General features: G+C 41.3%; 12 protein-coding genes across 12 annotated transcripts; 8 read left to right on the top strand and 4 right to left on the bottom strand.

Annotated features, from left to right (window-relative positions):
- Window positions 1-165: 165 nt before the first annotated feature.
- On the bottom strand, window positions 166-1,143 carry BBOV_II003610 (START domain family protein). Its single transcript, XM_001609834.1, has one exon. The coding sequence runs from the start codon at window positions 1,034-1,036 to the stop codon at window positions 236-238; it is 801 nt and encodes a 266-aa protein (XP_001609884.1). The 5' UTR covers window positions 1,037-1,143; the 3' UTR covers window positions 166-235.
- A 426-nt stretch (window positions 1,144-1,569) lies between these two features.
- BBOV_II003600 (uncharacterized protein) lies at window positions 1,570-3,737 on the top strand. Its single transcript, XM_001609833.2, has 3 exons — window positions 1,570-1,696; window positions 1,735-1,975; window positions 2,012-3,737. Exons 2-3 carry the CDS (start codon window positions 1,836-1,838, stop codon window positions 3,630-3,632), a joined length of 1,761 nt encoding a protein of 586 aa, XP_001609883.2. The 5' UTR covers window positions 1,570-1,696; window positions 1,735-1,835; the 3' UTR covers window positions 3,633-3,737.
- Window positions 3,738-3,817: 80 nt separating this feature from the next.
- On the bottom strand, window positions 3,818-4,411 carry BBOV_II003590 (Mago_nashi superfamily protein). The gene is made up of 4 exons (XM_051767582.1): window positions 4,348-4,411; window positions 4,194-4,312; window positions 3,881-4,158; window positions 3,818-3,846 (listed from the first exon to the last, which is right to left on the bottom strand). Exons 1-4 carry the CDS (start codon window positions 4,377-4,379, stop codon window positions 3,832-3,834), a joined length of 444 nt encoding a protein of 147 aa, XP_051623155.1. The 5' UTR covers window positions 4,380-4,411; the 3' UTR covers window positions 3,818-3,831.
- Window positions 4,412-4,418: 7 nt separating this feature from the next.
- Window positions 4,419-7,054, bottom strand: BBOV_II003580 (pre-rRNA-processingfamily protein). The gene has a single exon (XM_001609831.2). The coding sequence runs from the start codon at window positions 6,832-6,834 to the stop codon at window positions 4,489-4,491; it is 2,346 nt and encodes a 781-aa protein (XP_001609881.1). The 5' UTR covers window positions 6,835-7,054; the 3' UTR covers window positions 4,419-4,488.
- Window positions 7,055-7,291: 237 nt separating this feature from the next.
- On the top strand, window positions 7,292-12,323 carry BBOV_II003570 (Bromodomain family protein). Its single transcript, XM_001609830.2, has one exon. The coding sequence runs from the start codon at window positions 7,362-7,364 to the stop codon at window positions 12,171-12,173; it is 4,812 nt and encodes a 1,603-aa protein (XP_001609880.1). The 5' UTR covers window positions 7,292-7,361; the 3' UTR covers window positions 12,174-12,323.
- A 292-nt stretch (window positions 12,324-12,615) lies between these two features.
- Window positions 12,616-15,483, top strand: BBOV_II003560 (Mechanosensitive ion channel family protein). Its single transcript, XM_051767193.1, has 5 exons — window positions 12,616-12,811; window positions 12,848-13,030; window positions 13,067-13,176; window positions 13,211-13,356; window positions 13,392-15,483. The coding sequence occupies exons 1-5, from the start codon at window positions 12,746-12,748 to the stop codon at window positions 15,446-15,448; spliced, it is 2,562 nt and encodes an 853-aa protein (XP_051623154.1). The 5' UTR covers window positions 12,616-12,745; the 3' UTR covers window positions 15,449-15,483.
- Window positions 15,484-15,735: 252 nt separating this feature from the next.
- On the top strand, window positions 15,736-17,510 carry BBOV_II003550 (Pescadillo N-terminus family protein). The gene is made up of 7 exons (XM_051767418.1): window positions 15,736-16,241; window positions 16,312-16,508; window positions 16,576-16,909; window positions 16,945-17,151; window positions 17,186-17,253; window positions 17,290-17,361; window positions 17,396-17,510. Exons 1-7 carry the CDS (start codon window positions 15,791-15,793, stop codon window positions 17,483-17,485), a joined length of 1,419 nt encoding a protein of 472 aa, XP_051623153.1. The 5' UTR covers window positions 15,736-15,790; the 3' UTR covers window positions 17,486-17,510.
- BBOV_II003545 (Prefoldin subunit family protein) lies at window positions 17,489-18,106 on the top strand. Its single transcript, XM_051767707.1, has 4 exons — window positions 17,489-17,676; window positions 17,710-17,808; window positions 17,843-17,947; window positions 17,983-18,106. Exons 1-4 carry the CDS (start codon window positions 17,507-17,509, stop codon window positions 18,089-18,091), a joined length of 483 nt encoding a protein of 160 aa, XP_051623859.1. The 5' UTR covers window positions 17,489-17,506; the 3' UTR covers window positions 18,092-18,106.
- Window positions 18,107-18,137: 31 nt separating this feature from the next.
- On the top strand, window positions 18,138-19,596 carry BBOV_II003540 (DNA repair protein rhp51). The gene is made up of 3 exons (XM_001609827.2): window positions 18,138-18,326; window positions 18,362-18,654; window positions 18,713-19,596. Exons 1-3 carry the CDS (start codon window positions 18,188-18,190, stop codon window positions 19,319-19,321), a joined length of 1,041 nt encoding a protein of 346 aa, XP_001609877.1. The 5' UTR covers window positions 18,138-18,187; the 3' UTR covers window positions 19,322-19,596.
- BBOV_II003530 (Mechanosensitive ion channel family protein) lies at window positions 19,587-22,474 on the bottom strand. The gene is made up of 8 exons (XM_001609826.2): window positions 22,378-22,474; window positions 22,245-22,338; window positions 22,053-22,202; window positions 21,942-22,012; window positions 21,782-21,906; window positions 21,602-21,747; window positions 21,300-21,564; window positions 19,587-21,265 (listed from the first exon to the last, which is right to left on the bottom strand). Exons 1-8 carry the CDS (start codon window positions 22,432-22,434, stop codon window positions 19,642-19,644), a joined length of 2,532 nt encoding a protein of 843 aa, XP_001609876.2. The 5' UTR covers window positions 22,435-22,474; the 3' UTR covers window positions 19,587-19,641.
- An 89-nt stretch (window positions 22,475-22,563) lies between these two features.
- Window positions 22,564-25,285, top strand: BBOV_II003520 (uncharacterized protein). Its single transcript, XM_001609825.2, has one exon. It carries the CDS (start codon window positions 22,679-22,681, stop codon window positions 25,238-25,240), a length of 2,562 nt encoding a protein of 853 aa, XP_001609875.2. The 5' UTR covers window positions 22,564-22,678; the 3' UTR covers window positions 25,241-25,285.
- A 15-nt stretch (window positions 25,286-25,300) lies between these two features.
- BBOV_II003510 (TFIIS helical bundle-like domain family protein) lies at window positions 25,301-26,598 on the top strand. The gene has a single exon (XM_001609824.2). It carries the CDS (start codon window positions 25,331-25,333, stop codon window positions 26,561-26,563), a length of 1,233 nt encoding a protein of 410 aa, XP_001609874.1. The 5' UTR covers window positions 25,301-25,330; the 3' UTR covers window positions 26,564-26,598.
- The last annotated feature ends 1 nt before the right edge of the window (window position 26,599 follows it).

Below are 26,599 nucleotides of genomic sequence, written 5' to 3'. Positions count from 1 at the left end.
GATTGAATCTGATAATAGTGTCTGAGTTTAATGTGACGACAAAGTGTAGTATAAATTTATTTGCACAAATGCATTAAGTAGTGACTAACGTGTAAAAAAAGTATTTTACCAAATAGGTAGCAGTACCCCTAGCTTACAAAGATGATTATGCACATAAAATCTATATTTAAGTGTAAACATTTAAAAAGGTTGGTACATGGATATTTGAATGAATAGCACATCCATTAATTGAATATCACGACTCGTTAGTGTCCTCCTGAGCGTCATCACTGTGATGAGGACCACCCCCTGTCGATTGTCCTGTGGAGTCCAACGGTGTCAAATAAAGACCCCGACAGTATATAGGTGACTGATCAGTGCCGAACTTTTTAGATGCGATTACCAACTTTTCCAATATACGCGGAACCAGGGTCTCTATAATCTGGTTGAGATACATGTTAGGAAGAATAACCTTCGGGTTCTCAAAGTACGTGGCTAACATTTCACAGGCCTCCTCCCCTGGCTTATGATTCCGAACCATCAATATAGACTCGAAATCATCCACTTTAGTGCTCCACTTATATTTAGTAGTATACTCATAGGGGATGACCTTAGACACTAGAACTACAACGTCATCCATAGAGCCATATAGGCTACGCTTTATGACATACGTCCTCTTAGCAAGAGGAAAGGGATATTTAGACACTGAAAACATGATATCAGTGCCCTTTGTAGATTTATGTAATATCTGATGCTCCACGTAGGTCTCATCCCATTTCGACCTTTGGGTCATTTGGACAATGAGCTCAATCATCTTCTCCTTGGTGACGTCAACCTCACCATGGACCAAAAAATTCTTCAACGTAGAATCCACATGTGGCTTACTATATAGTTTCAAAGTGTTTGGATGTAGCTTGTAATCACGGACCCATTTCCAAGCGGTAAAATTACCACCGCTCTTAAATTGCTGCACCAAATCAACCAGATCTGGCGGGAAAGGCTCTACTTCAAGAGGATCTCCATTTATAGCCCCTCCATCTATAAATACTCTCGACATATTGACTACGTTTACCCTGTCAAAACCATCGGTTCACGGAAATCATTAATCCATACAACATCCAGTGTGTTGGTAGAAAAGAGTATATTAGCAACCTGATCTACTATTTAAACAACACACCTATATATTACATACAAGGCAAAAAGTGACAAACACGAAAATACGTAAATAATCTAGTTCTATTGCCACCACTGTCATGCTACTGCAGGATATACACTATGTGGTACACATAACAGTGGCACATGTAATGTCGAGTATAAGTCCAGTGATCAGTTTATTACCATCCTATCTAGGACTATGGAGATAGTGATACACGACATACCGTCGCAAGTATATGTTGTTACTACAACAGTTCATAACACATCGCATCTATTTTGTTGTATATAGTCCGACAAATAAAGGAATCGTTATATAGAGTGTCCTTTTTCAAGGTTTTCGTGAATTTTTTGGGATTCTAATCGCTGGATTTTCTATATCCATGTTATACACACCCCTTATTGCTACTAGTGTCGTGCTTTACTATATCAATCACAAACAAATTCATACGTTGAACTACACACAGTGATTATAATATGTCAATGTGTGATGTATAAATATAATGGTAAACACGCTGTGGCGATATTAGATATACCCTTGTTCCACACTACACCTGCTTTGAACGTATAAGTTCTAACATAACGCGTCATATTCTATTTCAGGGCATTTAGCAGCCTTAGAAACGTGGTCATCGGTAATAATATTACTTTGGTCCATCGCAACAGCCAGATGTAAACTTCCTTACGCTGTCCTATAAACTAAAATGAAGTGTCTAATAGGTAGTAACACCGGCTTGATAAAGGTCGTGGAGACCTCAACACGATCTTTCGAGAATACCACTTCGTTATCTGAGCTATCCTTGGAACGTCGTATTACTTCTATGTGTTGGACACGTTATGAAGAGTAAGTTAGTGAATATCATTAGATACTCTTGTGTAGTGATAACGAAGTGGAGTTCGCCGTTGGTATGGAGAATGGAACTGTAGAGATATACAGTTACCCATCGTTGGTTAAAATCACGGAATTTAGTCTACCCTCAAAAGTCGTGCACTTGCATTTACTAGATGGGCATCTTAATGACCTGGGCAAGAAGATGTACGCCAATAATGCACAGATACATCCTGAATTGTACCCCGAACTTGACGGGTCCTCATGGAACACTCCAGGGAGATACCTGTGTTGTATATCTACCTGTGGACAATGTGTTGTGGTAGACCTTGATAAGGTGGTGAAACCGGATACGCAGGAATCTGTGGAGCCTAAGGATAACGATGATTCAGTACAGGCCAACGATGGATGCATACCTAAGGCAGAACTGACAATAGATGCTGCAGTGGTTACCTATGAATTAAGAAAGCCCATCACAGCTGTGTGCTACCATACTCTCCTAAGGAATCGGATATTCATCGGTGGTCCTGATAAAGCACCGCTATTGTTTGATTTATACAGTGGTAAGGTACTATGGACTGGCAAGAATCCACATCCATCGCTATTGGACCTTAAAACCCACTTGGATGTACAGAGCATGTGTATATTGGAAGTGTTAGGCCCCAATGTCGTTGCAGTGTCAACGTCTAACTCCTATGTCTATTTATATGACATCAGATCGCAGTGTAAGCCAGTATGTGAAATTAACGTATGTGAAGAGAGAAGCCAGGGTCTTTCGGCTAGAATAATGGCGTCATGTAACATGAAGGAGTATAATACTGACAGAAGACGCGAGATACAGCAATCAGTGCCAAAGAATTTTACAGCCAGCGATCGCAATATAATCAAGGTTACAAATTTACCACGTCCATATCAAGTTGAGGAAGATATTAAACCAAAGGATATCGCATATTTCATCGCAGGTGATAATTGTGGGCGTATTTATAAAATACGTGTGACCACTGGAGAAACTTTGCTTGAGACAGTTAAGCAAATGTTATCACGCTACCCGAGTATACCGAAGAATCTGAGCAAGGAGGGAATAAATGACTATATAATAAACGCTCGGAAGGTATTTGGTTCCGCTAGTGCCAATGATACGCCGCTACATTGTGCTCCACGTGAACATAACCAGTACTTCTGTGAGATGGAACGGAATTATCTTAGTCACACAGGAGCAGCAACTGATATTGTATGCACTGGAAATTATGTAGTATCCGTTGGATTGAGTCGGTATTTAGTCATTGGGAAATATAAATCTTTTAAAGATTGCTTCCGAATGTATTGTAACCAAAAGTTGACATGTATCCTGGTACCAACGAGTGAGTTGTACCGAGATTACAGTGAGGATGAGCTACCAATGCTTGATATACCGCCAATTAAGCGGCAAAAAATAGCAACTGGTCTGAAGCGTGACATAAAGGAGGACTCCGACCAAGATGAGATTACTGAGGATACATCGCACATTGACGATGATGACGTCTCAGACAATGAGTTGGATAGTGGCACCTCAAGTGATTCCAATCCAGGTGACACCGATGATTTAGAGGATGAATCCAAGGACGACGGATCAAGTGATGAAGATGCCTACAGCGATACGGAATCAATTGATGATTCACCAGATACTGATTAACAGATGAAATGGCTTGGCATTCAGTAATATCGGGGGATATACTGGCTACTAAAGAACCTAACACCGCATGGTGGTATTATGGTTAACAAAGGCATCCATAAGTATATAACGTATGAATGTTGAGTTATAACCATGAAAACAGATAGCATTGTAACTACCAATAAAAATACGATTGAATACGATAGTAGGTTTGAGGTGGCTATATGGGCCTGATCTGCAGGATATGGATTATGACTAGAACAACATACCCTAAAACATAGGTTAATAAGTGAAAAGACAAAACACTTCAAATCTTGCACTAAATAGTAAAATACACGCAGACCATCGGGGTCCTTGCTGTTTTGTACTTCCGATAATGAGCCGATCTTGGAAGTAGAGAAGGTGTAATGTTTGCCACCCAATCTGAGCTCCAACTCCTGGCGACCTATTCTGTCCGGTATAGGCCAATCGCTGTGATCCTCACTAGTGATCTCAGATTCCTCAATTATACGCCTCAACTCAGCTACCACAGCGCGAGTCACATGTGCTACAAGTAATGTGCAAACTAAATATAATACCCACCTTCCTTCTTTATTTTACTATCCTTTCTATAGTTTGAATTATTGGTATAACGCAGCTTTCCATCGTCATTTAACTCGAATTCAAGGAACTCGTGACCGAATTTACCTTCATGTCCAACACTGCATATTTTGTATGACGAATAAATACAACATACTAATATCTCAAGAAGAATTTATCATCACCCATTGTGTAGTGATTTTTATGCCGTCCATATAAACTATGGGCTTCATAATGTGCTGTAAGTGGACTGATACCTGTATATGGCGAATACACAAGATAGTTCAGATGCAACACACTACATTAAAAGTTGACCTGCAGCTAAGCAGAGTTGTTTTATTGGATTCTGTAGATTTTTATCCATTGGTAGCCTGTTTATTAGTGCTTCGGTGGTGTTGTGTTGCTCCAGTTTATGGAGCCACTGTGGCAACTTGGCGTGATTTTGCTGTGCAATTTCCTGGGAATCCACTTGTATGTTGCTACACTGACTAACTGCATGGATAAGTGCAGTGTTTAAGACACATACTCCCATGTTGTACGCACCGGAGTGAATCATCTTTTCGATTGCAGTGCTAACGCACCGCTTGAATACAACTTCACGTGCATCTTCTACGGACCAGATGTTATTACTCTGGCTTCTTATAAGGTGCTCTATGGTCCTTGAAACAAATGAACCAAGTACGTACTCCAGGATATCCAGGACGTCGGCAGTCAACATTTTGTCCAGGTCTACAGCAATCTCGCATAGCACTTCCAGCAAGGAATTCAGTGGAACTAATCTATCATCGATCCCGATTACACATTCTGGTCCCTCACAAAACATGTGGTATACCGTGGGTGCTATTAGCTCGGTCGTGTAACATCTCTCCCAAAGTCGAACGTTGCACAGCCATTGCTTCAGGAGGTCCATTATCCGGGAGCCAATATCTTTAGAGGCTGGGAAATTCAGTAACGCTCTTGTCACTAGACAGAGGTCTTCCCGGTTCAGTGTAGCTATGCATTTAGCGGTACAGTATCGGTCCATGAATGTGTCTACAGGTACTGTATTCGGTATTTTAGAAACTTGGACAACTGTAAACAAAACTTGGGATCGTAACGACATGGTTTTGTCCATGTTGAGTAATAAACTTAATATAGAAACCGTATCAATATCCATGTTGTCAACGATGCAAAAATCCGGACCCAGCTTAGACATTATATCAACTACCTGGGACATACCGGGTACCGTATGGTAAAATTCCTGAAGCACCATTGGAGATACTCCAGAGGCAATTGCGATAACGGGTAGAACCTCAGGTTTATCTGCGATTGAATCCACGAGACCCCGAGTGACGTCCCTGAAGGTTTCACGAATGTTGATTACAGGTAGCTGCTCTGCCATGTAGCTGTCGGGGTCCATTAGTATTCTTTGGGAGACAGTGACACTATTTGTCTGTAACGCCTTCCTGATACCAGTAAATAATGTGTCAACGGAGTTAAACGTAACTAGCATTGATGTGCACCACTGTGGTTTCAAGTCGGATATGTCCTGGATAAGAAATGTATCCATATCCGCTGCCATTGCAGTAAGGACTATATCAGCAACGCGGTGAGCGTGCGATTCGCAAAATGCATTTCGCATGTTATAAAGCTGGCATAGTGGCGCCATCAGTGCCAGTTGATGTTTGGGGAACACCCTGGCACACTTGAGACCCAGTTCAGCCCTGTATAGAACGTAGTCACAGTTCAGGGCGTCGAACGTCTGCATACCACGTTCTGTGAGATCCTCGAATTGATGTAGGTTCGACAAAACAAAAGCCCGTATAAAGCCTAGATCGTCTCGGGTTATGTATTCCGCGTTTATGCAAAGTAATTTCAAGGTCTTCACAATTAATGAAGCAATGGATAGACACTTTAACTCGCTGTCAATATCGCCAGCAATGAATAGCATGTGGTTCAGTACCTCATAGAGGTAATTAACCACGGAATGCCCTTTTAGTGATTCGTTATCCAGCTTGTATAACGCAAGTATGCAATCAATATGCGCTACAGCGGGTTCATCCGGTTTGTGGCGCACCAACTTATCTAGGATGTTCTCCTTATGGAGCGAAATGATCCCTGGGAACTGGTCCACCAATGTAGTAACAGTCCTGTAGATATCAGTCCTAACGCCTATATCCGATGCTACTATGCCTTTAAGTAAATAGGCAGACACGCACTGGACGTATGTGTTATTATCAAGTAGTTCAGAACCCATTTTAAAATGCTGGACTAACTCCATCAAAAGGGTTCTAGCATGTTGGCGAACGTTTTGGTTCAATGAGTTTAAACACTCACCTGCGATTTGTAAAAGTGTTAGTAAGTTTAACCTGACGTCGGCATCAAACTTCCTGCAAAATTCTACAATACCGGATAATGCATGTATTTGAACTGAAGATGATATGTGCCTTGATTTACGTACTAACTCAGCCAGTGTTAAATTACGTGAAGTTACATTCAGACGCTCCTTGTTGATGATGATTGACTGCGTTGCCAGCTTGACGGTCTTCTTAAGCCTGGAGACATCAGCAAGTAACTTGGCATCACTGCTGGCATGTTTCCTGAATTGTTCCTTGCCAACACGGCGCTTCTTAGTAACAAAGTCCTTCTGCTTTTTAGGCTTCATCTTGGTTAATGTGGACTACATTTGGGTCATGAAAACATCATTAGGGTTAGAGGTATTTTTTAGTTGAGAACAATGCTATATCACCAGACGTCTATAACTAGTTCATGACACTATTGCCACGGTATTACATGAATGCGATTTTTGGCAACTAGGTCCAAAATACAGTGTCAAAGAATACTGCTAGAGCAAATGATGTTTATCCGGGTATACAAGCCGTATTGCGCAATAGATACGTAACGCTTGGAGTTAACATGACACTGCCTATATATAATGCTCTGAGATAGTATTGCGATATGTTATATAGGACCCAAACGATCCATATATAGACACATTGACTATGGTTAGTACATGTCATTGAACAGTTACATACTGCTGCAAATATCAAAAATATGATATCCCAAAACCATTATTAGTTTCCACTACTTGTATGTGTATCCATCGCCCGTTAACCTATACATGGTGTTACTGCTTCCACCATTATTATCATCGAATGATGTCCACGAAGCACACATCGCTCATATATCATAATGAGCGGTTATACACTGCAAAATCAAGACGTATCAGCTAGGCTTGACTTCGATCATAATGCTCTCAGCGGGTCGACTCGCCTGGTCTTCCAGAGCGGCGGTACATTGCCGCGCCAGGAAGGAGCTGATATCAATGACCAGCTTATGCTAGCACTGAGGGTGCCTGCAATAGAACACGCTGAGTACAGGCGAGTGATTGTTAACGGTACTGAGGCAAGATTTCATTTAGCCAGGACCATTGACCCTTCCGTTAACCCGGATGCTGTAAACAGATCGTGTTCCAATGTGGATTTGCTAACCTTCGATGCAGTACATGTTTCAGCGGAACCGTTGTGTGATTCCATACTTTATATTGAGGTCCTGGATAATCCCAGTGATTTATCGGTTGAGTTGCAATTTGAATATAGCCACCTGGATAACATTGGAGATGACGTCCGATTCAGTAGACATTGGTTATTACCAAGGTGTTCAACGAGTTACAAGCAGTACTCAGTGTTCACCACGAGGCCTGAGCGAGACCGATGGTTCCCTAGTGCTATGGTAACACCCAATGTTGGCGTTGTCCCGGACTGTGTATATCGCATTGAAGTTACAGTCCCCAAGGGATACAGTGCAATATGCGGGTTGCCAATGAACAGAGATGCTGAGTCTATGGAGTCGGTACCACCCAGTGACGACACTGAAACGTACCGTTACAAATGGACGTCGAGTCAACACATGGGTGCATATCCTGTGCAGAGCTTTGCTTTGTATGCTGGCGAATTTGAATTTTGGGATGGTAATGTAGTACAGCAACGTATGAAGCAATCGGATAGTGACACTGCAAGATGCTTTCTGGAAGATGAAGACTGTCTGGAGGAATACTCACGTACGAAAACCTCGGACATTGGGAGCGCTAACATATGCTACGTCACATTGAAGGGATTTGGATTCCTGCTGGAACCTACAAATATAGTTACATCGCAGTGCCTGGACACATATCGCAAGATACTGGAACTGGAATATCCCACAATGGTCTATATGTTGTTCTTACCCCTGAGACCATTTCAAAATGGACCTAACCTGGCCGCACAGATACGTACACAGACTAATATCGATATTAAAAGGTGTACCGGTTTCACGGGATCCGAAAGTTACCTGCACATGACTTTCCTGGAGCCACTGTTACCTAGGTTCCAAGGCTTATACCACTGCAGCGGTGGTAACATGGTCATTCTATCCATTGATGCGCTGCATAGCTACAGTGATATAGACCACGATCCGCGCTGCTTGGATTATCGGCAATTGATCATGCACGGATTAGCTGGTTTGTTCACGCTAGGTCGTTGGGTAAACCCATCATGTGATATGCACCTGGACCTTATCCTGCAGTCGTATCTCATAGACCAGTTTATAAGGCGTAATATGGGCCACAACGATCTGAAAGCCAGGCTATGGGCATGTAGAGAGGCTCTGGCAACAGTGACTGAGTTATTCGGTGATGTATACCCACTATGCCAAAGGAAAGGTAGCCCTGTGTCCAGTGATATTTTGCTATCCTCGAGCTCATATGTACTAAAGTCACGCTTGATACCGTCTATTATGGAGGGTATTTTCAACTCGACTAACTTTTTACCGGATAACTTTTTCATCCAAGCACTGCGCCGGAGGTTGTTGGCACTCAATGCCCATATGGGCAGGCCACTTGGTGAAATGAGCCCCGTGGATAACCCGGATCTATGGATTAACGGGAATACCTTCTGGTCAGCAGTAGCTGATGATATTGTACGTCGATATATTAACGTATGGAATGCCAAGCCGCCAAATCGGTTGGTACTACAGAACCAAATTGACCCTAGAAGCAAGCTTGATGATATCCTGCGTCGCGGTGTTGAGCATGACCATTTGAACACAATAATGAAGCAGTATAACAGCACGGTGCATTCTTTTATATACGGCACGGGATGCCCTCAGTTGAATGTAAGCTTCTCGCTGCAGTTGCAGCGCAAAGGTACCTCCATGGATCACCTTAATTTCCGAGTTGATATAAAGTCACTACAACCACCAGCGGATATTAACAAGGATGGTATCAGTGGATATTCACTATGTAAAACTGCAAAATTGGCAGTACGCAACCTATATGAAACCTATGATCGGCTTGCTGTAGTTCTGCAACTACAGGAGCGTTTGGGAAGCCAGCCAAGTGCAATTTTCGAACGAGTGGTACAGCTCTATGGAATTAGTGATGCAGCATGCTGCTATAGTAATCCACCAGCACTTGATTTCGGCGATATCGCAAACCCTAAAACAATAGCTGAGTCATCTGAAGCCGGTACGCTAAGACGCAACATGAGTTTATTCCAAATGTGGCATGATCCAGTGGATCTCGTGGGACGTGATGGCAACTTCCTAATGGGATTTGGGTATATAGGACCATTCCCACATGGATTCTGCCTAGGTAATGGGCCTATATACGACTGCGTTGAGCTGCTGTCACAACACTATGATGTACATAGTATAATTGATACCTATGTAGATAATGGAAGTACTTACTGTGGAGGATATAAGTACAAAAACGGATATGAGAGATTAATGGGCCGCGGCAGCCTACCAGTGGCGTCCAACGGTGGGTTACCATATTGGCAACTGGTACACCAGCAAGGTGTTATGATCCACCCAGAGGAGTACAGTATACCGCTGTCCGCCGGATTCTCCAAGCAGTGGATCTCACACTTTAAGATAGACATAGTAGAAGACGATGGTGTAAGGGAAAACGTAAAAATGATTGGCGATATGGTACCAATATCTTATAAAGTCAACCCCCGTGCAGAACGTGGTCGTAAAAAAGTTGCTCTAAAAGGTGTCCCTGAAAAGGATCCTGATGAAGTGGTTGACGACAGTCAGAGAAAAAGTGATTACATAGGCCACCACAGCCAAAGTGATAAACTGGTAATCGACTGGATGAAGATGTTGTTTATCGGTATGCACCCTGAGTTATCGCAACTTGACAATAGGAGTGTAGTGGCAAAGGTATGTAGCAAAGTGCGGCTGCCACTGCTGTGGGTCTCCGCCGACAGTGGGTTCCGCCTACTGGCGCGGATACGACGGTGCCAGAGTAGCGGTATGTGGGAGCAGCAGCTGCTAAGTGATAATAATATATACTCCCAACTGGAATCAGCTGCGGCTTTGGGGCAATTTGGACGTAGTTTAAACTATGATACATCCGATAATCCAATTGCGTCCATTGCAGTCACCAAGCTGGAATTAATGATGCGCCGACATCGTATTCATCCAGCAGTTAGGGCTAGATGCGCATACAGCCTCGCGTGTCTACATAATCGCGATCCCAGGCTTCAAGGAGCTGTGCAGGGAGTGTTCAACAGCTACTTTGCGGCATTCTTCCTGAACAACACCAGCGCTAACTACTGGCATCCCAGTGAAGCAAGGTTTATGCTAGACTTCTTCAGGGCATTGGCGCTTTTACGCAACAGATTGGGGTACTCACCTCAGATGGTCGTGGATATGTTGTCGAAAGCACTAGAAAGTATGAACGGGTTCAACTACATGGTCCACGCCACAAATATTGTGGAATGTTGTTCGTACCTATCTGTACCGACGTGTATACTAAAGCACGCAGAGGAACAACGTCCTAACTGCCTGGATCTGAAACGATTATGGCAGCTGTTGTGGCATCTTTTCAGGCTGGATGGTATACCGGGTAGTGGCAGTCGCAATCGCGTGCTGTCAGCTGCATTCCTACGTTGCATCAGCAGGCAACCAGTATGCCTCGAGTTGTGCAATGCTAGATTTATATCGGATAGCGATATTGGTTTCGAGTTTGATTTCCACTATTTCATACCACTTAGGGACAATGTCTACTACCTTAGCCAAAAGGCGTTTGAGTTGGGTCAAACATACTATTCCAACCAGGTGCACATAGCAGCCATAGAGTCGCTACTGAGGCTACTGTGTCTCTGCAGCCACGTCGTGACATTTGATGATGAAAACGGTGGTATCATGAGAATGCAAAAAGTGGGTTTCCCAGAGCAGTTGCAACGTATTCATGCCTTTGCTGGTATCCTGGAAGCCACTCGATGCTGCATTGCTCTCTGTGAAAGATTAATAGAAAAAGATCTGGTATCCCACGCATGGGAGTCATTCGGTAATGTTGTCGAAGAACTATCGCAGTCACACCCAGTTTTGTTCATAAACATGGATTGTGATAACAGTGTAGTGATAAGAGACCTGTTGTACGAACAAATGAGACCTCGAGCTGCATCCAATAGGTACTATAATGTGCAAATATTCATACATATACGCTCGATAATTAACCTACTTTTTGGACCTGGAAGGCTTAGCGAATCTGATCCTGCACCGGATCAGTCATTGGTAACACAGCATATCGAATCTGTTACCAGTGGACTCAGCATGCCGAAGATTGCGACATTCCGACGTATGTACGGAGATGGTGCACGTAGCGGTAGCACTAACTGGATAGAGGTAGCAGTAGAAGCCATTGGAGCATTGATGGAGCTGCCACAGGCTAGATGGTTCATACACAACCCCGAATTGTCATTGGTAGGATATAGGTCAATGGTAAAGCATCCAATGTGGTTCTCCAAAATCGAAGAAAAGGCCCGTGGAGGGCAGTATACCATGCCAATGCAATTTAAGGCAGATATAGCCTTGGTATTTAAGAATGCAAGGATCGTGAACAAAGCTGATTCATTGCCATACGCAGATTCTATCTTTGTCGAAGGACAGTTTGATACTTTATGGCCAGCTATTGTGCGTACATTCCAACGCAATGCAAAGGGGCCTGTGCCCAAATGATGGGAATAAGGCGGGCATTGTTGTAATACTATATAAATATCACTATGTGAAGTGCGTGTCATTTATAAGCACCCAGTTATAGCGGCGAGAATGAATAGAAAATGACGTTAGCATTGTTGAGGACCTTAGTACACAATACGGTCCCATTTTGACATATGATAGATACCTGATCTATAAGTAACCCAAAACAGCATATAGACATTAAGCATTATTATTGAACAATACTTGTTTATATAGACAATTACCACTGCCTCATGTGCAAGGTGGAGTATAAGTCATATAAAACACACATTGCCATGGAGTAGCATATATAGATATCAACAGATGGAAACGCATATGATTCTATCGAAAAATTGAGATATAGATCACTATATGGTGGACACACACTAATGTCAATGTGTAGTGTGTAGGAAATATTACCCTAATACACATTTATTCAAACGTAATTTACCATATAAATTGGTTATTACAATGATTTTAATTCATATACCAGATACATAAATTTGTTTTGTAATATAGGAAGTCTTATTGTGGTAACTGTTCTAGAGCAGTGAGTCTGCGTACTGCAAACAATGGCGGCTGACCGTGCATCTAATCAAATGGACAATTGCGACAGCAATATAGATAAGGAATATGCGGTATGTGTAAGGTTTAATGATGTTGACCATTGGCAGACGCTAGTTGGCACTGATGATGAAGACTTCACCTACGTCCCTCCAACGGCAAGCTGGTTCCGCAATTTTGTCAATGCCATATTCCCAGATGGACAGCCGCCTTTATGGCTGGCTTTGAATTTATGCCTCATATTTGCCTATACCGTGTTCAATGTTAACAGCTATGGAGGTGATGAACAAGTGGTAAGACAATGTATATTTTTAGACATAATGTTACAGATTCGACCTCAAGGAGGTGACCAGATAAACTATTCGGTGAATGTATTATGGTGCCTCCTATTTATTTTAGCTGGCAACTGTGTCATGTACCTTTGTATGATGATATTTAGGTAAGTGAATGATATTGGTAATCACGTTCCATAGATTCATCCTACTCAAGTCGCTGCTATACCTAAGGATGGCAAGATATGCCTATGTATTTGCTACTATCAGCATGTTAGATCCATGTATATTCTATGTTATGTGGGCTGCTACTCAGGCAATAGTATGGCAGATTTTAGTTGCGAGACGTTAGTTTTGTTTGAGTGTGCGTCATTTTTTGCAGTTCAAAATCAAGATGCACTTTACATCATCGATTCATACTTGTTAAGCGAATATGTGAAGAAGCACTTAATTTTTAAGGAAGAAGGGCTGGTTTGGGTATCATGTGCTGTCCACGTACACCTTATCCTTGGTATTCGTTGCATGGTGCTTTCACTGGTCTCGTTCGCTTTTGAGTTGAATTTGTTAGTCACTTCCAATGAAGCTCTGAAGCGCTACCTACGTCTGTGTGCCAATATAAGGAAGTTCAATATCGACTGGTTGGAATTGGTTATGTCCCGACCAGAAATTGTAGATCGTATCACGAAGGCGTTCGCTTGCAAGAATGTTGGCAACAAGCTGTCACCAATCATAGAGCGATGCAATCCAAGCATATATGATTTCCACAGTGCATTTGCATTAAGGATCCTTAACGAGTCGCACGATGTTGCCTATATGCAGTACTTCAACTCCAATGAAGACCTTAGTGTACCCTCGGATTCAGCAGATGCTTTGGTAGAGCAATCGTCCAATTCAACGTTGTCCAACTGGCTACTTATATGTTATGTCATGAGGGTACCCCCTGTGATATCGCTCTTGTGCCAAGATGTTGCACTGCGTGATGTTAACCTGGTGCCACAGTGCGCGTCTATGCTTTTTGAGCAGATGTATTTCACACTTATCAAGTCGATGTCAGTACAACCAGAGGATCGTGCTTTAAGTAGTGCCATCACATCCGGAGTCGCCGTAACACCCGAGGATGCCAAAGGCAAAATATCTGAAGATCCAAACTCATCAGCAGAAACTGTGTCGGGGCCTGTTGATACTCCAGTGGTGACAGAAGCGCAAAAGGATGCAACCCCCCGCGACCAGAAGAGCAGTGCTCGGGATAATGTCAACAGTGATGCCAATAACCCACCCAGTGCCAGGGCAGTTGACACACAATCGCAACAACCGTTGGGAACTAATGAAAATATTACGGCATCGCAACCTGCTGTAAAACCGGCGTCTAAATCCAGAAACAATAGATTGGTCTCAGTAATGAAGATCAATGAATTCAGAAACCAAATGCACCTGACGCTAACAGAGGGCGCCAAGGAGTGTAGTACAAATGCCATTGCAATGGCCGATTATCAATTTAACTCCGTAAAGGATCATGATGATAGGTTCATCTCCCTAGATGATATGAGGTCGTTCCTTAATCCGGATGAAGCAGATACCATCATGAGGTTACTGGATCTGTCAGGACACGGAAGGATTAACATGTCAATGCTACAACAAACTTTACAGAACCTATATACAGCACGTAAAAAATTCAAGAATATCATCAAGGGGCAGGATAGTATCTTCCGTGTGCTTTTAAGGCTACTCTCATGTGGTACCTGGATATTCGCTGTTGTAGTTATGGCATTCCTATCCGGAATCACAGCGGAGGCCATTGTAGTATCAGGAGCAGCACTCATGTCGGCACTCACAGTGGCACTCAGCTACCTGTATACCAATTTCATGACGTCAGTCATCTTTGTGGCGATATCAAATCCCTATAATGTGGGCGACCGTGTTCGCCTTAATGACGGAGAACCGCTCATTGTCAAGAAAATCAGGACCTACACCACCGAGTTTGTAACCATCCTGGGGAAAGGTCTGGTGTACCAAAACGCTACACTATCAAGTATGAAAATAACTAACGAAAGCCGTGCTGTGCGCGCTACGTTCAACTATGACTTCCATGTAGATACGGAGACTACGGAAGAACAATTAAGCAACCTAGGCGATTACCTGGTCGGTGTTTGTAACTCAAGACCAAATGATTTCGTCAAAAATGGGCTCTCCATATACTATGTTGAGGTTAACCCTGGACATAGCTTGAAGCTAAGCATATGGGTAACCTGCATCGAAGGATGGGGAAATTGGCAACGTATATTCCAACTGCGTAGCGATATTATGGAAGCCACAATGAAACACTGCAGGGAAAACAACATCACATATACACTACCTGCACAACCTATCGTATTCCACAAAACGCCACATCGACGTGGTGGACCAAGACGCCATGTCGTACATCTCAACAAACACACATAAACTGGAATCCAATATTTTGTATAGTATTTCATTAATTGGATATGTTGTATTTATTAGTGATTGTATTTCGATAACATTTATACGATATGTATTAGCTTAGATATATACACTCAAGTTTGAAACGATACTCGCAGTTCCATAGACGCATTGAAAACTACTGAGATAGATTTAGCCGTACCTAGAATACACACCAGTATTATAGAAGCGCTTAGTAATTTAAAAACTAACACAGATTTTATAAAACAATATCTGTGTAAATAGTTTCATTATATTTAATTCATATGTGGTAACCTTAATACCAACACCATAGTGTTGCAGAAGGTCATTTATATTATAAACGCAATGACGCTTAAGAAGAAGCCTAATACCGAGGGCAACACGCGTAACTATATTACGCGTAGTCAAGCCCTCAAAAAGCTACAGGTGTCGCTTAAGGACTTTCAACGGCTATGTATCCTCAAGGGTGTATACCCAAGAGATCTGACCAGCGGTTACACCCTGACCAGTAAGGGCATCAATCGCAAGAAAATTAAGAAGGATAAGATATACTACCATATAAACGATGTTAGGTACCTGGCAGCTGGTGAATTGCTGTCGAAGTTTAGAGATATAAGCGCCCATTTGAAACGTTACCGTAGACTGGTGGCAAGGGAAGAGTTTTTGGATGCTAAATTGGCAAAAAAAAGAACACCAAGGTATTCCCTAAAGGAAATCGTTAAGGAAAGGTGCCCAGCTCTCGTTAATGCTGTGGCCGATCTCGATGATGCAGTTTCTACCATCGCAGCTGTTGCAGGTAAGCTTGTTGTATCATGTATTTTATATGCCACTCGTACTATTCGATACTTTTATTCAATAATTTGCAGCACTACCAGCTGATTCCAAGAGGGGTGTTGACCCTAAGCTCACTGCTGCTTGCCACCTTCATTTGCAGCATTTTCTTAAATATGTCAGTGAAACGCGCTGTCTAAAGAAGACCTTTATTTCTATTAAAGGTTTCTATTTCCAAGCGGAAATACTAGGTGAAACTGTTACATGGATACTCCCGCACTGTTTCTCCCAGGTGGGTATTTGATCAGGTTTAGCTGACATTTTATCTAAAAATTGTTTAACGTGCTAAATCACTACAGACTCTTCCTGAGGAGGTCGACTTCAAGGTTATATCTACTTTTGTGGAATATTATATTGAATTGATCAAACTGGCCAACTTTAAGCTTTACGCCATGGCGGGACTTTCATATCCACCGGTTATTAAGCCAAACATGGAGAATGTCACTATTGATTACGTGCATATGGATGTTACTGGAGCTGCCACGGTTACTGAAGGCATTTTTACAGGAATGCGTTTTTTCATTTCATCTGAAGTACCACTGGTTCCCACAAGCCTAGTTATTACATCCGCTGGTGGCATTTTATCGGATATTGATAACGCAACACATGTTGTAATTGACAGGCCCATTACAGGTAGGCGGACATAGCTTCTCTATATACTTCCATAGAACTTGATATCAAAAAGGATTACGTCCAACCGCAATATGTGTTTGACTGCCTAAACTGTGGCATTTTATTACCGGTACAACAGTACGCACCCGGAGTTAAGCTTCCACATCACCTGTCACCGTTTGTTGACGATGCGGAGGTACCAGATAGAAAGGTTGAGCTGGATAACCTAATCAGGGAAGCGCTACGGAAGAATCTACCCGAAGGTAGGTCTACATTTAATTATACATGACTTAACAGATGACCCCGAGGACCTCAAAGAAAAACGAATGGAGTTCCAAGAAAATATCAAGCAAGAGACTAATATGGTAAATGCTATATTCCGTATCAAATCACCCATGCAGACACCTGAAGTCAAGCATATGGCGAAAGCAATGATGTCAAATAAAACCAGAAAGCTTCTCACTAGAATTGAGGTAATGCCATAATACAAACAAACACACCACGCAGAACGATAAACAACGCAAAGAAGAAGCTGCCGAAAAGCTCAGACAGAAAAAATTGGCCATTAAAAATAAAACAAAAGAAAAACATAATTAATTTTATAATTCAGTATAGAACATGATAAATAGTAGTGATGAACAGCTAGCGGACTCGGAGGTCATAGAGGTACTCCGGGAGCTGCAACCGCCGCAAATACAAGATGCAGAGTCTGTAGAAAGTATATTAGATTATGGTATCACGGCAGCAAAATCTGAACGTGATAAAATCCTGGCAAATATAATCAACAAGTAGGTGCCCTGATTGAGATATACAGAACGCAGCAAAATATTGTTAAACAATATTAAGATATTGAGTAAACTGGATGTTGGAATAAAGGCGTTTGTAGACGCAGGGAATAATATATTCCTACCCGCAAGAACGTAGGTCATTGTATAGATACACATAAGGATATAGACAAGATAGACATATACTCATACACATCGGTTACCAATTTTATGTTGATATGGAGATTGAAGAGGCAAGAAATTTTATTGAAAAACGGATACAATTAATGCAGCAGTACGTCATTACATAAAGGTGCACAGCATAAGCAGGAACTTGAAGACACTCAACACCAAAGTAGCGGAACAAAGGGCACAATCGTTTATTATTGCAGAAACACTCTACTCAATGTCAAATGTGGGATTTTATAAGGATAATTAACTAGCCATATTTTTTAGCATCAGATGAGGTGTGTACTTCACCAATTGTCTACACACACCATTAATAAAACAAAACAAATCGCTAATTACACTAAGAATGTCTTGCCAAGAGCTGCAGAGAGTTGAAAATTCAATAGTCGTGCCGTATACGGATACCTATGCCTCGGGACTACAGGTTGTGGAATGTCTACTCAGTAAAGGATTCCTTCAACGCGATATCGATGTACTAAAAGCTGGTAGGTGCCAATATATATCATCTAATGACCGTCAGCCGGATATGTGACCCTGGATAGTATAGCCCAGGTCGCTTCCAAGACACTATTGGAGGTCAAGGGACTGAGTGAGCAGAAAGTAGCAAAGATCAAAGAAATTGTTAAAGAACTATGCCCACCAGATATATGTACAGCGGCTGAATATCTTGAATGTAGACTCAATCTAATCAAGTTTACCACGGGTTCTACAGCACTTGACGCTTTGTTGCAAGGCGGTATTGAATCTGGCAGCATTACCGAAATTATAGGTGACTTTAGCACCGGCAAAACTCAACTATGTCACACTCTAGCAGTAAGTGTTATAGTCATACATTTTGTAACCATTTAATATACCTGTTCATTATATACAGATTACATCCCAACTGCCTATTGAGCAGAATGGCGGAGAAGGGAAATGTCTATGGATAGATACCCAAAATTCGTTTAGACCTGAAAGACTAGGCCCGATTGCAAATCGTTTTGGGCTATCACACGCGGAATGCGTGGCGAATATCGTATACGTTAAGGTGTCCAATACTGAGCAACAATTTGATATGCTTGTTGAGGCAGCCCATTACATGGCGCAATCAAGGTTTGCCATGTTAATCGTAGACAGTGCAACTGCACTATATAGGACAGACTACACAGGACGTGGTGAGCTAGCAGCCAGGCAGATGAGCCTTGGCAAGTATTTCAGAGCTCTGAAGCGCCTAGCAGATATTTACGGTGTCGCAGTAGTTGTGACTAACCAGGTAATGGCAAGAGTCGATAATATGTCCTCCTTTATGGGTGGGAATGACAAGGTCCCAGTGGGTGGCCATGTAGTTGCTCAGAACACTCAAACCAGACTGTTCTTGAGAAAAGCGAGAGGTAACAGCAGAGTGTGCAAAGTCTATAATTCACCATCACTACCGGAAGGTGAAGCTGTTTTTGCAATCGCAGAAGGAGGTATAGTGGATTATGACGATAGCTCTGTATGACCAGAAAGTACCATTATTGGTTTTGTCTGTGAGATCAATCATCCAGGTTTGATGATGAGAGCATTTTTGAACCTTGATAATTGTTAACAAGGGATTTAGGCCACACTCCGATGTTAATTTTATACGGCACGATTTTTAATGGGCACGTTTCCGTGAACATTTAAATAGTACGAGGCACGGGGAACACTTAACTGTCCACCTATGCACAATGCAATCGGTCATATAACCACAATTACTAATTATCTATAGTCATTATACGTAGCGATACATTAAATCAATGTCGAAAGAGCAAATAAACCATACAATGGATTAAAGCGCAATCAAGCATTAGGAATCTCCATAACAGCAGGTAACTGTAAAGCACCCTGAACATTATCAAGAGAACCTTTAAAAGGGAAATTCCCACTCAAAATAACAGGCTTCATAGGAGCACGGTAGGTAATGCCCAGCATACCACATTGCTTCAATATATATGACAACAGACCCTTCTGTAAAATGAAAATATGGCCCGGAGACAACCAATTGTCCATAAACGTTATCAAGAATTTCAAATTGTAAAAGTGAGAAATCTGAATCTGTGATACATAAACAAAACAACCGTTGTGAACATATACACGAGGCTGGTGATTAACAAAACTCTTCACGTTCTCTATCAACTGCTTCTGAGCAGCAGGAGTAGTGCTACCACTAATACATAACGTCACCTCCATTATAGCATGACGAGCACGAGTCTCATTCGCAATCTTCATAGAACTTAGTTGAGCATTCTGATATATAACGATCTTCTCGTGAATACAACGGAAAACAGTGTTGTATGTGCTAATCGAACTGACGTACATAGCCTCACCGTCGTTAATACGAACACGGTCGCCCACATTATAAGGGTTTGATAATACCACAAAAATAATCGCAGTAATGAAACTGTTATACATGTAACTTAGCGCTACAATCATAGCCGACATAAAACCAATAACCGATGGCAACACAATGTTCTTGTTCACACGTAATGTCATCAAATACAAGACACATAACAAAAACCATAAAGCCGTACTCAACAAACGGTTAACAAGACTCAAAATGCTTCGCTGATTTTTCAAAGCACTAATCAGCCTCTTCCTTAAAGAACACATGTAAAGAACATTCTTCGTGAATATGTTCGACGTAACGCTCCCACAGTTACCAGTATCAAAGGTATTAAAGAAGTCATCAACAACTGCTGGCTGAAGTAAAGTAAACATACGACGAGTTATAACACGCATCTCGTCACGCTCAGTAGCAATAGGATCCAAAGGAGCGTCAGCGTGCGCGTGGTTACTCTCATCACCAGAATCACCGTCCTCAGAAGATGCCTTAGCAGTTGACGATTTCTTACTACTTTTCTGAACAACAGTTGGCTGCAAAGATGCACGCTCCGAACGACGACCGGATGAACGGCTGGTGTTAGGAACGTTCTCCATAGTAGAACGAGCAGAGTGCAACTTGCGAATCTCCTCACCCATAGCCTCAGTTATATGAGGATGACCTAAAGCACTCATGGTTTCATATATGTGGTCAAATAATAACCGAGAATACTCCTGAACAGTCTTCTTAGAAACTAAAGGAACGTAAAAGTCAGGAAATAGTAATTCTGGAGGATTGTGCACCATCTGATGTAAAGCAGTCCAGTTAGTCAACATGTTACTCATAGACTTCTCAATCCAACGCTCCTTACAAAATTGAGGAAGCTCTGCCTTTACCTTCATGTCATTCTTACGCTGTAACATGCGACCTGATTTAATGGGCTGACGGAATATAGTAAAGTGACTTGAGTCATAATATACACGGTGATTGTAAGTAATAGGAGTCTCAGGACGAGGTAACTGCTCTATCGAACGATTAGCAGAATTCACAGCTTCAATCACAGCATAGTGGTCACTCTTGCGAGCACAGTTCATGAGGTTCATCCTAAGCATACTAAATAATAAAAACTCAAACATACCAGGCAATGTTAAACTTGCGCAATAGAGCCTGCTCCTTCAAATATGAAACCAGCTCGCCACTGTAATTCGGAAGGAATGTCACTTCAAAAAAGAATAGTAATGAACTCAGTACCAGTTTACGCAAAGCCATCAATATCAATAACTGGAATATGGAATTCGTTAAGGTGTAACAACGAGGATCAATCTCGTACCAAGATTGCATATTGTTACCGAAACCGACAAAACGGTAGAATAATATTGATGAGCCGTTATTATCTTCGAAGACTGCAAAGATGATATACAAGAAAACAGAACGGATTACCTGGATTGATGTACTTCCGAATCAATAAGTAGTTACAAATTGTCCAAACGCAATAAGAAGCAGCAGGGTCCATAGCATATGTCGCAATCACAGCCAAATATGTTATGTGATACAACGGTTGGACAATCAACTTGATTGAAATGTACCTAGCACAAGTTAAAATAGAAATACTAGACCCACCTTAAACATAACACAATGATTAAAGTTATAAACATAACACCCATAGTGGTAAAAAGGAAACACAACGCATTAAGGATCGATCTAAAATGCGATAAGCCGGCACCAACAGTGTCAACCGATTTTATCTGTAACAAATAAACAAAACAAAGAAATGTCTAACCTCGCGAAGCATATTACCTGGAATGATATTGACTCTATCAGGCCTTATACGCTTCAACAATGGCAAAGTCACTGAAAATGGATAATTATACATACACACTAGTAAACCTACAAGGACCGAAGCACATTCCAAGAGAAAATAAAACAAAATATAACAAAAATGTAAAGGCAGGAGTATTATCAAGGACGAATTCGTGCATAAACCAACTCAGCGATCCACACCAACCAGAATTGCTTGATGTGTCATCCGTCTCATCATACTCTGCAAATAGAATGTTATCATACAACACACTAGTAAAATTACCCAAAGGAGGTCCTTGATAAGTAACATTAGGGTGAGATTCATCGTATTTGTTCAGTGATTCAAGCTCCTCGGGAGATAACTCTATCGAGTCAGTCTGTACATAGCTTACACATCAAAAATAAAAACAACTTACGTGCATAGAAACATACACACTGCTCCTATTAACGACTTGCTCCTTTAAACCATCCATTTCTATCGTTAATTTGCGATAGAATTAGATGTAAGACAAATATGAATGTACCACCATGGGGAGTCCCGAGGAGTAGTATATTGCTATATTACAGCGATGTAGATCCGCTATATGACGCGAATCTATCGATAAATGATGCGTACGTATTTATTAATAGTGTGTGTGAAATGCAGCGTATAATGGTGATATCAACACTGCCGACGTCAACCAATGCTAGGACACTCCGTGAAATCACTTTGTTATAATGATATGCAAAAATGCCATAAGATGGCGCGGAAGAGTTACTCGGATGCGACCTATAGAGCATCGAAACGTAGAATCGGAAGAAGCATCCCATGAACCCATACCATTCGATTTTGAGTACTTCGATGCAGTATGTAATTCTAATCGCAATGATACTTTAAAACATACGTCGTTTCCACTGGACAAACATGATAAGAAACTGCTGTATTCCCTGTTAAGAGTGTCCAACGCTACGCTATACGCAGGCAAGGTTCTAGACACCAAACTAATAGATACAACGGAATGTAATAACGATAATAGGAAATCACACAGAGAATACATCTGTGAACGTATAACCGAACGGTTGGCACTGTACCCATTAGACACGCGAATTATTGTGTTACAGAGAGCACTAGCAGCTTGGCACAACGACTCTCAAAAGATATGGAATAAACTCATTAAAGTGGCACTTAGAGCTTGTTTTATGAATGATGAAACGCTAAAGGTATCGCATATCGTCAAAATATTAGCTTCCCTTAGTAAATGGCGCTTCAAGGGGATAGCTGAAATTATACAAAAACTAGATATCGCAATAATGGCAGAAGATGGCTGGGATATTGAATCCGCATCGCAAATTTTATGGAGCCTGGCACATCTTAAGGCATATGATGTAAAGGCATTTGACTATATGAACAATGTCATACTGTCTTCAATGGTTAAGCCAGACTTCGATATTACAAATCTACCTGATGAAACGCTACATAGAATCTTGAACCCCAATATTATAAGGATGTCGCATACAGGAAAGGGTCATGAATGCCTTCTGGAAATAATGAAAGCTTTGGAATCCAATGCAAATGGAATAGACTTTTGTAGCCCGAAAACAATGATGGCAATATCGGCAATTCTACCAATGTACCCATCGCCAAATATAGTAGAAAGAATTGCGCATAGAATGTCATGTATCTTGGATAAATTCACACATTCGCAAGCAGCACACCTGTTCTACAACCTAGCGATTATAGCACATACGATACCGACCGATGTCTTTGACCATATCGTATCTTCCTTGTTTGAGTATAAGGAGATGGTATACCACACAGAGGTTGCATACATACCCAGCTTGGTAGCCAAATTGATGTATACTTATAAGGTATTCCTGGGTAACTACGATCATTGCTTCGTCAGTAAATGCATGGCTGATCTTAATGCAAACCTGCATCTTCTAGAGCCGTTCTCACTAGTAGGCAATATCCATTGCATTGAAATGTATAAAATGGCTGAACCAAAGATATCGGAGCAACAGGAAACCAATATAAAACAAACGATGGACAACATGCTCAAAATGAATGATGGTGATTTTGTTAAAGTATCATTCGGCACTAATGATCTCATACCTCTGAACAATATAAAATTATGGCATCGTGCAGCTATATATAAACTGACATCAGAAGGAATGGAACCCATGTGCAATGCATTGGGTAAATTTAATGAACTTCTAAGAGGAGAAGGAATCTTAAGAACATTGAAGGATTTTGCACTATTCCTCACGTATGTGGCATCAAGTAGAGAATTTACCGAGAATAGAGGGTTTAAAACCGCTGTAATAGTCGCAGCCATGCAATTGTGGAATTTAACGACGGAAAGTAAAAGGGAAATGCTGTACTGGAATTCTATCATCTATTACATGAATGTCATGGGAATAATGAAAGCCTTCATTACCGAAGTCGGAGATTTTCACACTAAGTACAATAGTAAGTACGTACCAGTAACGATAATGGACGTATTGCAAAAATGCCATGACAAAGGGCCAAATATAGACCCTTTATATACATTGCTAGAGTGGCTTAAGCAAAGGACAAGTCATTCAACTCCGTATATAGCAGAGAATATAATTGCAAGATATGCACTTCTGATATCCCTCTTAAATGATTACGGATGGTCTCACCACCTTAAAGAATGTGCAACAATACCTATTGAAGATTGGCTACTCCACAATTTCTACAGCTATACAACAGAAATTGTCTTCGTTACAGATCATAACACAGTGCCACAGGAACTTTTGGAATACCTCAATGTAGTCTTGAAAACACCAATCAATCCTATAAAGCAAATCGAAGCTTATACAACCCTGTTCTTTTCGCAAGATTCACCAAATCTATTGACTGCTGCAGTGCCATTAGTCGCTATTGCAGATGTATTTGGCAATACTGAATGCAAAGTGGACATATCACAAGTGGCTCAATGGCTATCAAAGGCTAAGCGTATCAATAACCTGTCAGCATATCTGGAGACAATAGGACACAAAAAACAAGATGCTATTGATATGGTAGAATTGGATAGCTATCTAAAAAACGATACATTCAAAGTACAATGCATTAAAAACTTATTCTATGTAGGACCTTACTTGTGTCATTATGGGATATTTGGAAGCATGAATAATGAAGCCATATTTGTGTTTATCAATGGACAATACCGCAACGCACAAGAACACACGCTAGACGTACAACGCAGAAACACACTCAAACAAATGGATGTCCATTTTATAGAATTGGCAGTTATCGACACAAACTATACTAAATGATCATAAGTAACGCCACCATAACTCCAGCAACACAACGCCACATGTGTGACCCTTAACGCACCGTAGCGATAGTATTATATATTCTTAAAAATGGATCAAAGCTATGATGAATTATCGGATCTTAGTGATGGAATCGAAACGCAAAATGAGCCCACCCTGCAGGACTCAGCTCCAGCGTCACCAACGCTAGAGTTTGATGACGTCGAACAAACTGAACAAAATCATAGTATTCCATCAGAATCAGACAATGAAAACACAGAGCATACGGTAGAAACGTCTGGTACGCCAAACGAAGATGTTGATTCCACAGCTGAGGGCAAGAATAGATTGAGTAAGAAGGCATTTATCGGTAAAGACGAGGATTATGACACATCAGCAGCTCATAACACGAGTGATTCATCGGAAAACATCAAAGTGCCCAAGAAAACAAGTTTGAATAAAAAAAACAGAAGCAAAAAGAATCATGACATTGATGGAGATTTCATACCGCCGACAAATGCTTTTGATAAGAACCATCTAGATGCGGATTATGACTCAGATAATGATGTATCAGAAAGAAAAGTACAAAAGAAGAAAAATGCGACTGCTGGAAAGATATACTTCGACGAAGTGCTGAAAAGGGTCAAGGAACGTAGGAAGAAAACTGTACAAATGACACCGGAAGAATGTCAACACTACTGTAGACAGTTAATAGATAGGATGTTAAAGGCCGCTTCGGATGATCTTGCCGCCGTGCAACAGGGTAAACCAGGCTTGGCTAAACTGAAGATGATTAACGATTTATCTAATTTTGCTAAACCAGCGTGGAGAAACTGGTGTATAACAGAAGGTGCTGCCGTAGCCATGGCAGCATGGATATCGCCACTACCAGATGGAACACTCCCTAATCTTACGGTTAGAGCTAAAGTGCTAGAAATAGCATTATTGCTACCATTCCAACCAAGTGATCTTAGAGATAACGATCTTGGAAGACAAATAGTTGCATTGTGGAAACATCCAGACGAAACAGATGCTAATAGAGTACTCATTAGGTCAATTGTACAAAAATGGGTCAGACCCATGCTAGGACTTGCATCAAGTTATGCCGATATACAACAAGACTACACAATAAACAGTAAATCAAACGTGTTATCGATGGAAGGAGATGTTAAAGAACGTAAAATGGCGTTAAAATATGCACAACACAAAGCACAAATGGGTAGCATTATCGTAAACCAAGAAAGAATCAACTCAAAATTATCACAACTATTCAAAGGAGTTGATTCCAAACGCAAAATACCAAATAGGGCCACAAAGGTCAGTATAGATGGTACATCATCCTAAAGTAACAGTTAATAGTATAATCATCCTATTGTGGGT

Source organism: Babesia bovis, chromosome 2, assembly GCF_000165395.2.
Source record: "Babesia bovis T2Bo chromosome 2, whole genome shotgun sequence".
NCBI classification, from domain to species: Eukaryota; Apicomplexa; class Aconoidasida; order Piroplasmida; family Babesiidae; genus Babesia; species Babesia bovis.
Note: the sequence above shows the minus strand (reverse complement) of the source record. Positions and strands in the feature narration are given on the sequence as shown.

Excerpts from the sequence above, each read along its gene's own strand:
- BBOV_II003610 (XM_001609834.1), bottom strand. The coding sequence starts at position 1,036 with ATGTCGAGAGTATTTATAGATGGAGGGGCTATAAATGGAGATCCTCTT.
- BBOV_II003600 (XM_001609833.2), top strand. The coding sequence starts at position 1,836 with ATGAAGTGTCTAATAGGTAGTAACACCGGCTTGATAAAGGTCGTGGAG. Across the intron at positions 1,976-2,011 it reads TGTTGGACACGTTATGAAGA|TGATAACGAAGTGGAGTTCG; the intron begins GTAAGTTAGTGA and ends ACTCTTGTGTAG.
- BBOV_II003590 (XM_051767582.1), bottom strand. The coding sequence starts at position 4,379 with ATGGGTGATGATAAATTCTTCTTGAGATATTA. Across the intron at positions 4,313-4,347 it reads AAATTCTTCTTGAGATATTA|TGTTGGACATGAAGGTAAAT; the intron begins GTATGTTGTATT and ends CAAAATATGCAG. Across the intron at positions 4,159-4,193 it reads TAGTAAAATAAAGAAGGAAG|CACATGTGACTCGCGCTGTG; the intron begins GTGGGTATTATA and ends CATTACTTGTAG.
- BBOV_II003580 (XM_001609831.2), bottom strand. The coding sequence starts at position 6,834 with ATGAAGCCTAAAAAGCAGAAGGACTTTGTTACTAAGAAGCGCCGTGTT.
- BBOV_II003570 (XM_001609830.2), top strand. The coding sequence starts at position 7,362 with ATGAGCGGTTATACACTGCAAAATCAAGACGTATCAGCTAGGCTTGAC.
- BBOV_II003560 (XM_051767193.1), top strand. The coding sequence starts at position 12,746 with ATGGCGGCTGACCGTGCATCTAATCAAATGGACAATTGCGACAGCAAT. Across the intron at positions 13,031-13,066 it reads ATGGAGGTGATGAACAAGTG|ATTCGACCTCAAGGAGGTGA; the intron begins GTAAGACAATGT and ends ATAATGTTACAG. Across the intron at positions 13,357-13,391 it reads GCAGATTTTAGTTGCGAGAC|TTCAAAATCAAGATGCACTT; the intron begins GTTAGTTTTGTT and ends CATTTTTTGCAG.
- BBOV_II003550 (XM_051767418.1), top strand. The coding sequence starts at position 15,791 with ATGACGCTTAAGAAGAAGCCTAATACCGAGGGCAACACGCGTAACTAT. Across the intron at positions 16,509-16,575 it reads TCCCGCACTGTTTCTCCCAG|ACTCTTCCTGAGGAGGTCGA; the intron begins GTGGGTATTTGA and ends AAATCACTACAG. Across the intron at positions 17,362-17,395 it reads AGCTTCTCACTAGAATTGAG|AACGATAAACAACGCAAAGA; the intron begins GTAATGCCATAA and ends CACACCACGCAG.
- BBOV_II003545 (XM_051767707.1), top strand. The coding sequence starts at position 17,507 with ATGATAAATAGTAGTGATGAACAGCTAGCGGACTCGGAGGTCATAGAG. Across the intron at positions 17,677-17,709 it reads CTGGCAAATATAATCAACAA|CAAAATATTGTTAAACAATA; the intron begins GTAGGTGCCCTG and ends TACAGAACGCAG. Across the intron at positions 17,948-17,982 it reads CGGATACAATTAATGCAGCA|GAACTTGAAGACACTCAACA; the intron begins GTACGTCATTAC and ends CAGCATAAGCAG.
- BBOV_II003540 (XM_001609827.2), top strand. The coding sequence starts at position 18,188 with ATGTCTTGCCAAGAGCTGCAGAGAGTTGAAAATTCAATAGTCGTGCCG. Across the intron at positions 18,327-18,361 it reads TATCGATGTACTAAAAGCTG|CCGGATATGTGACCCTGGAT; the intron begins GTAGGTGCCAAT and ends AATGACCGTCAG. Across the intron at positions 18,655-18,712 it reads AACTATGTCACACTCTAGCA|ATTACATCCCAACTGCCTAT; the intron begins GTAAGTGTTATA and ends CATTATATACAG.
- BBOV_II003530 (XM_001609826.2), bottom strand. The coding sequence starts at position 22,434 with ATGGATGGTTTAAAGGAGCAAGTCGTTAATAGGAGCAGTGTGTATGTT. Across the intron at positions 22,203-22,244 it reads TTATCAAGGACCTCCTTTGG|AGTATGATGAGACGGATGAC; the intron begins GTAATTTTACTA and ends TTCTATTTGCAG. Across the intron at positions 21,565-21,601 it reads TCGGAAGTACATCAATCCAG|TCTTCGAAGATAATAACGGC; the intron begins GTAATCCGTTCT and ends TCATCTTTGCAG.
- BBOV_II003520 (XM_001609825.2), top strand. The coding sequence starts at position 22,679 with ATGATATGCAAAAATGCCATAAGATGGCGCGGAAGAGTTACTCGGATG.
- BBOV_II003510 (XM_001609824.2), top strand. The coding sequence starts at position 25,331 with ATGGATCAAAGCTATGATGAATTATCGGATCTTAGTGATGGAATCGAA.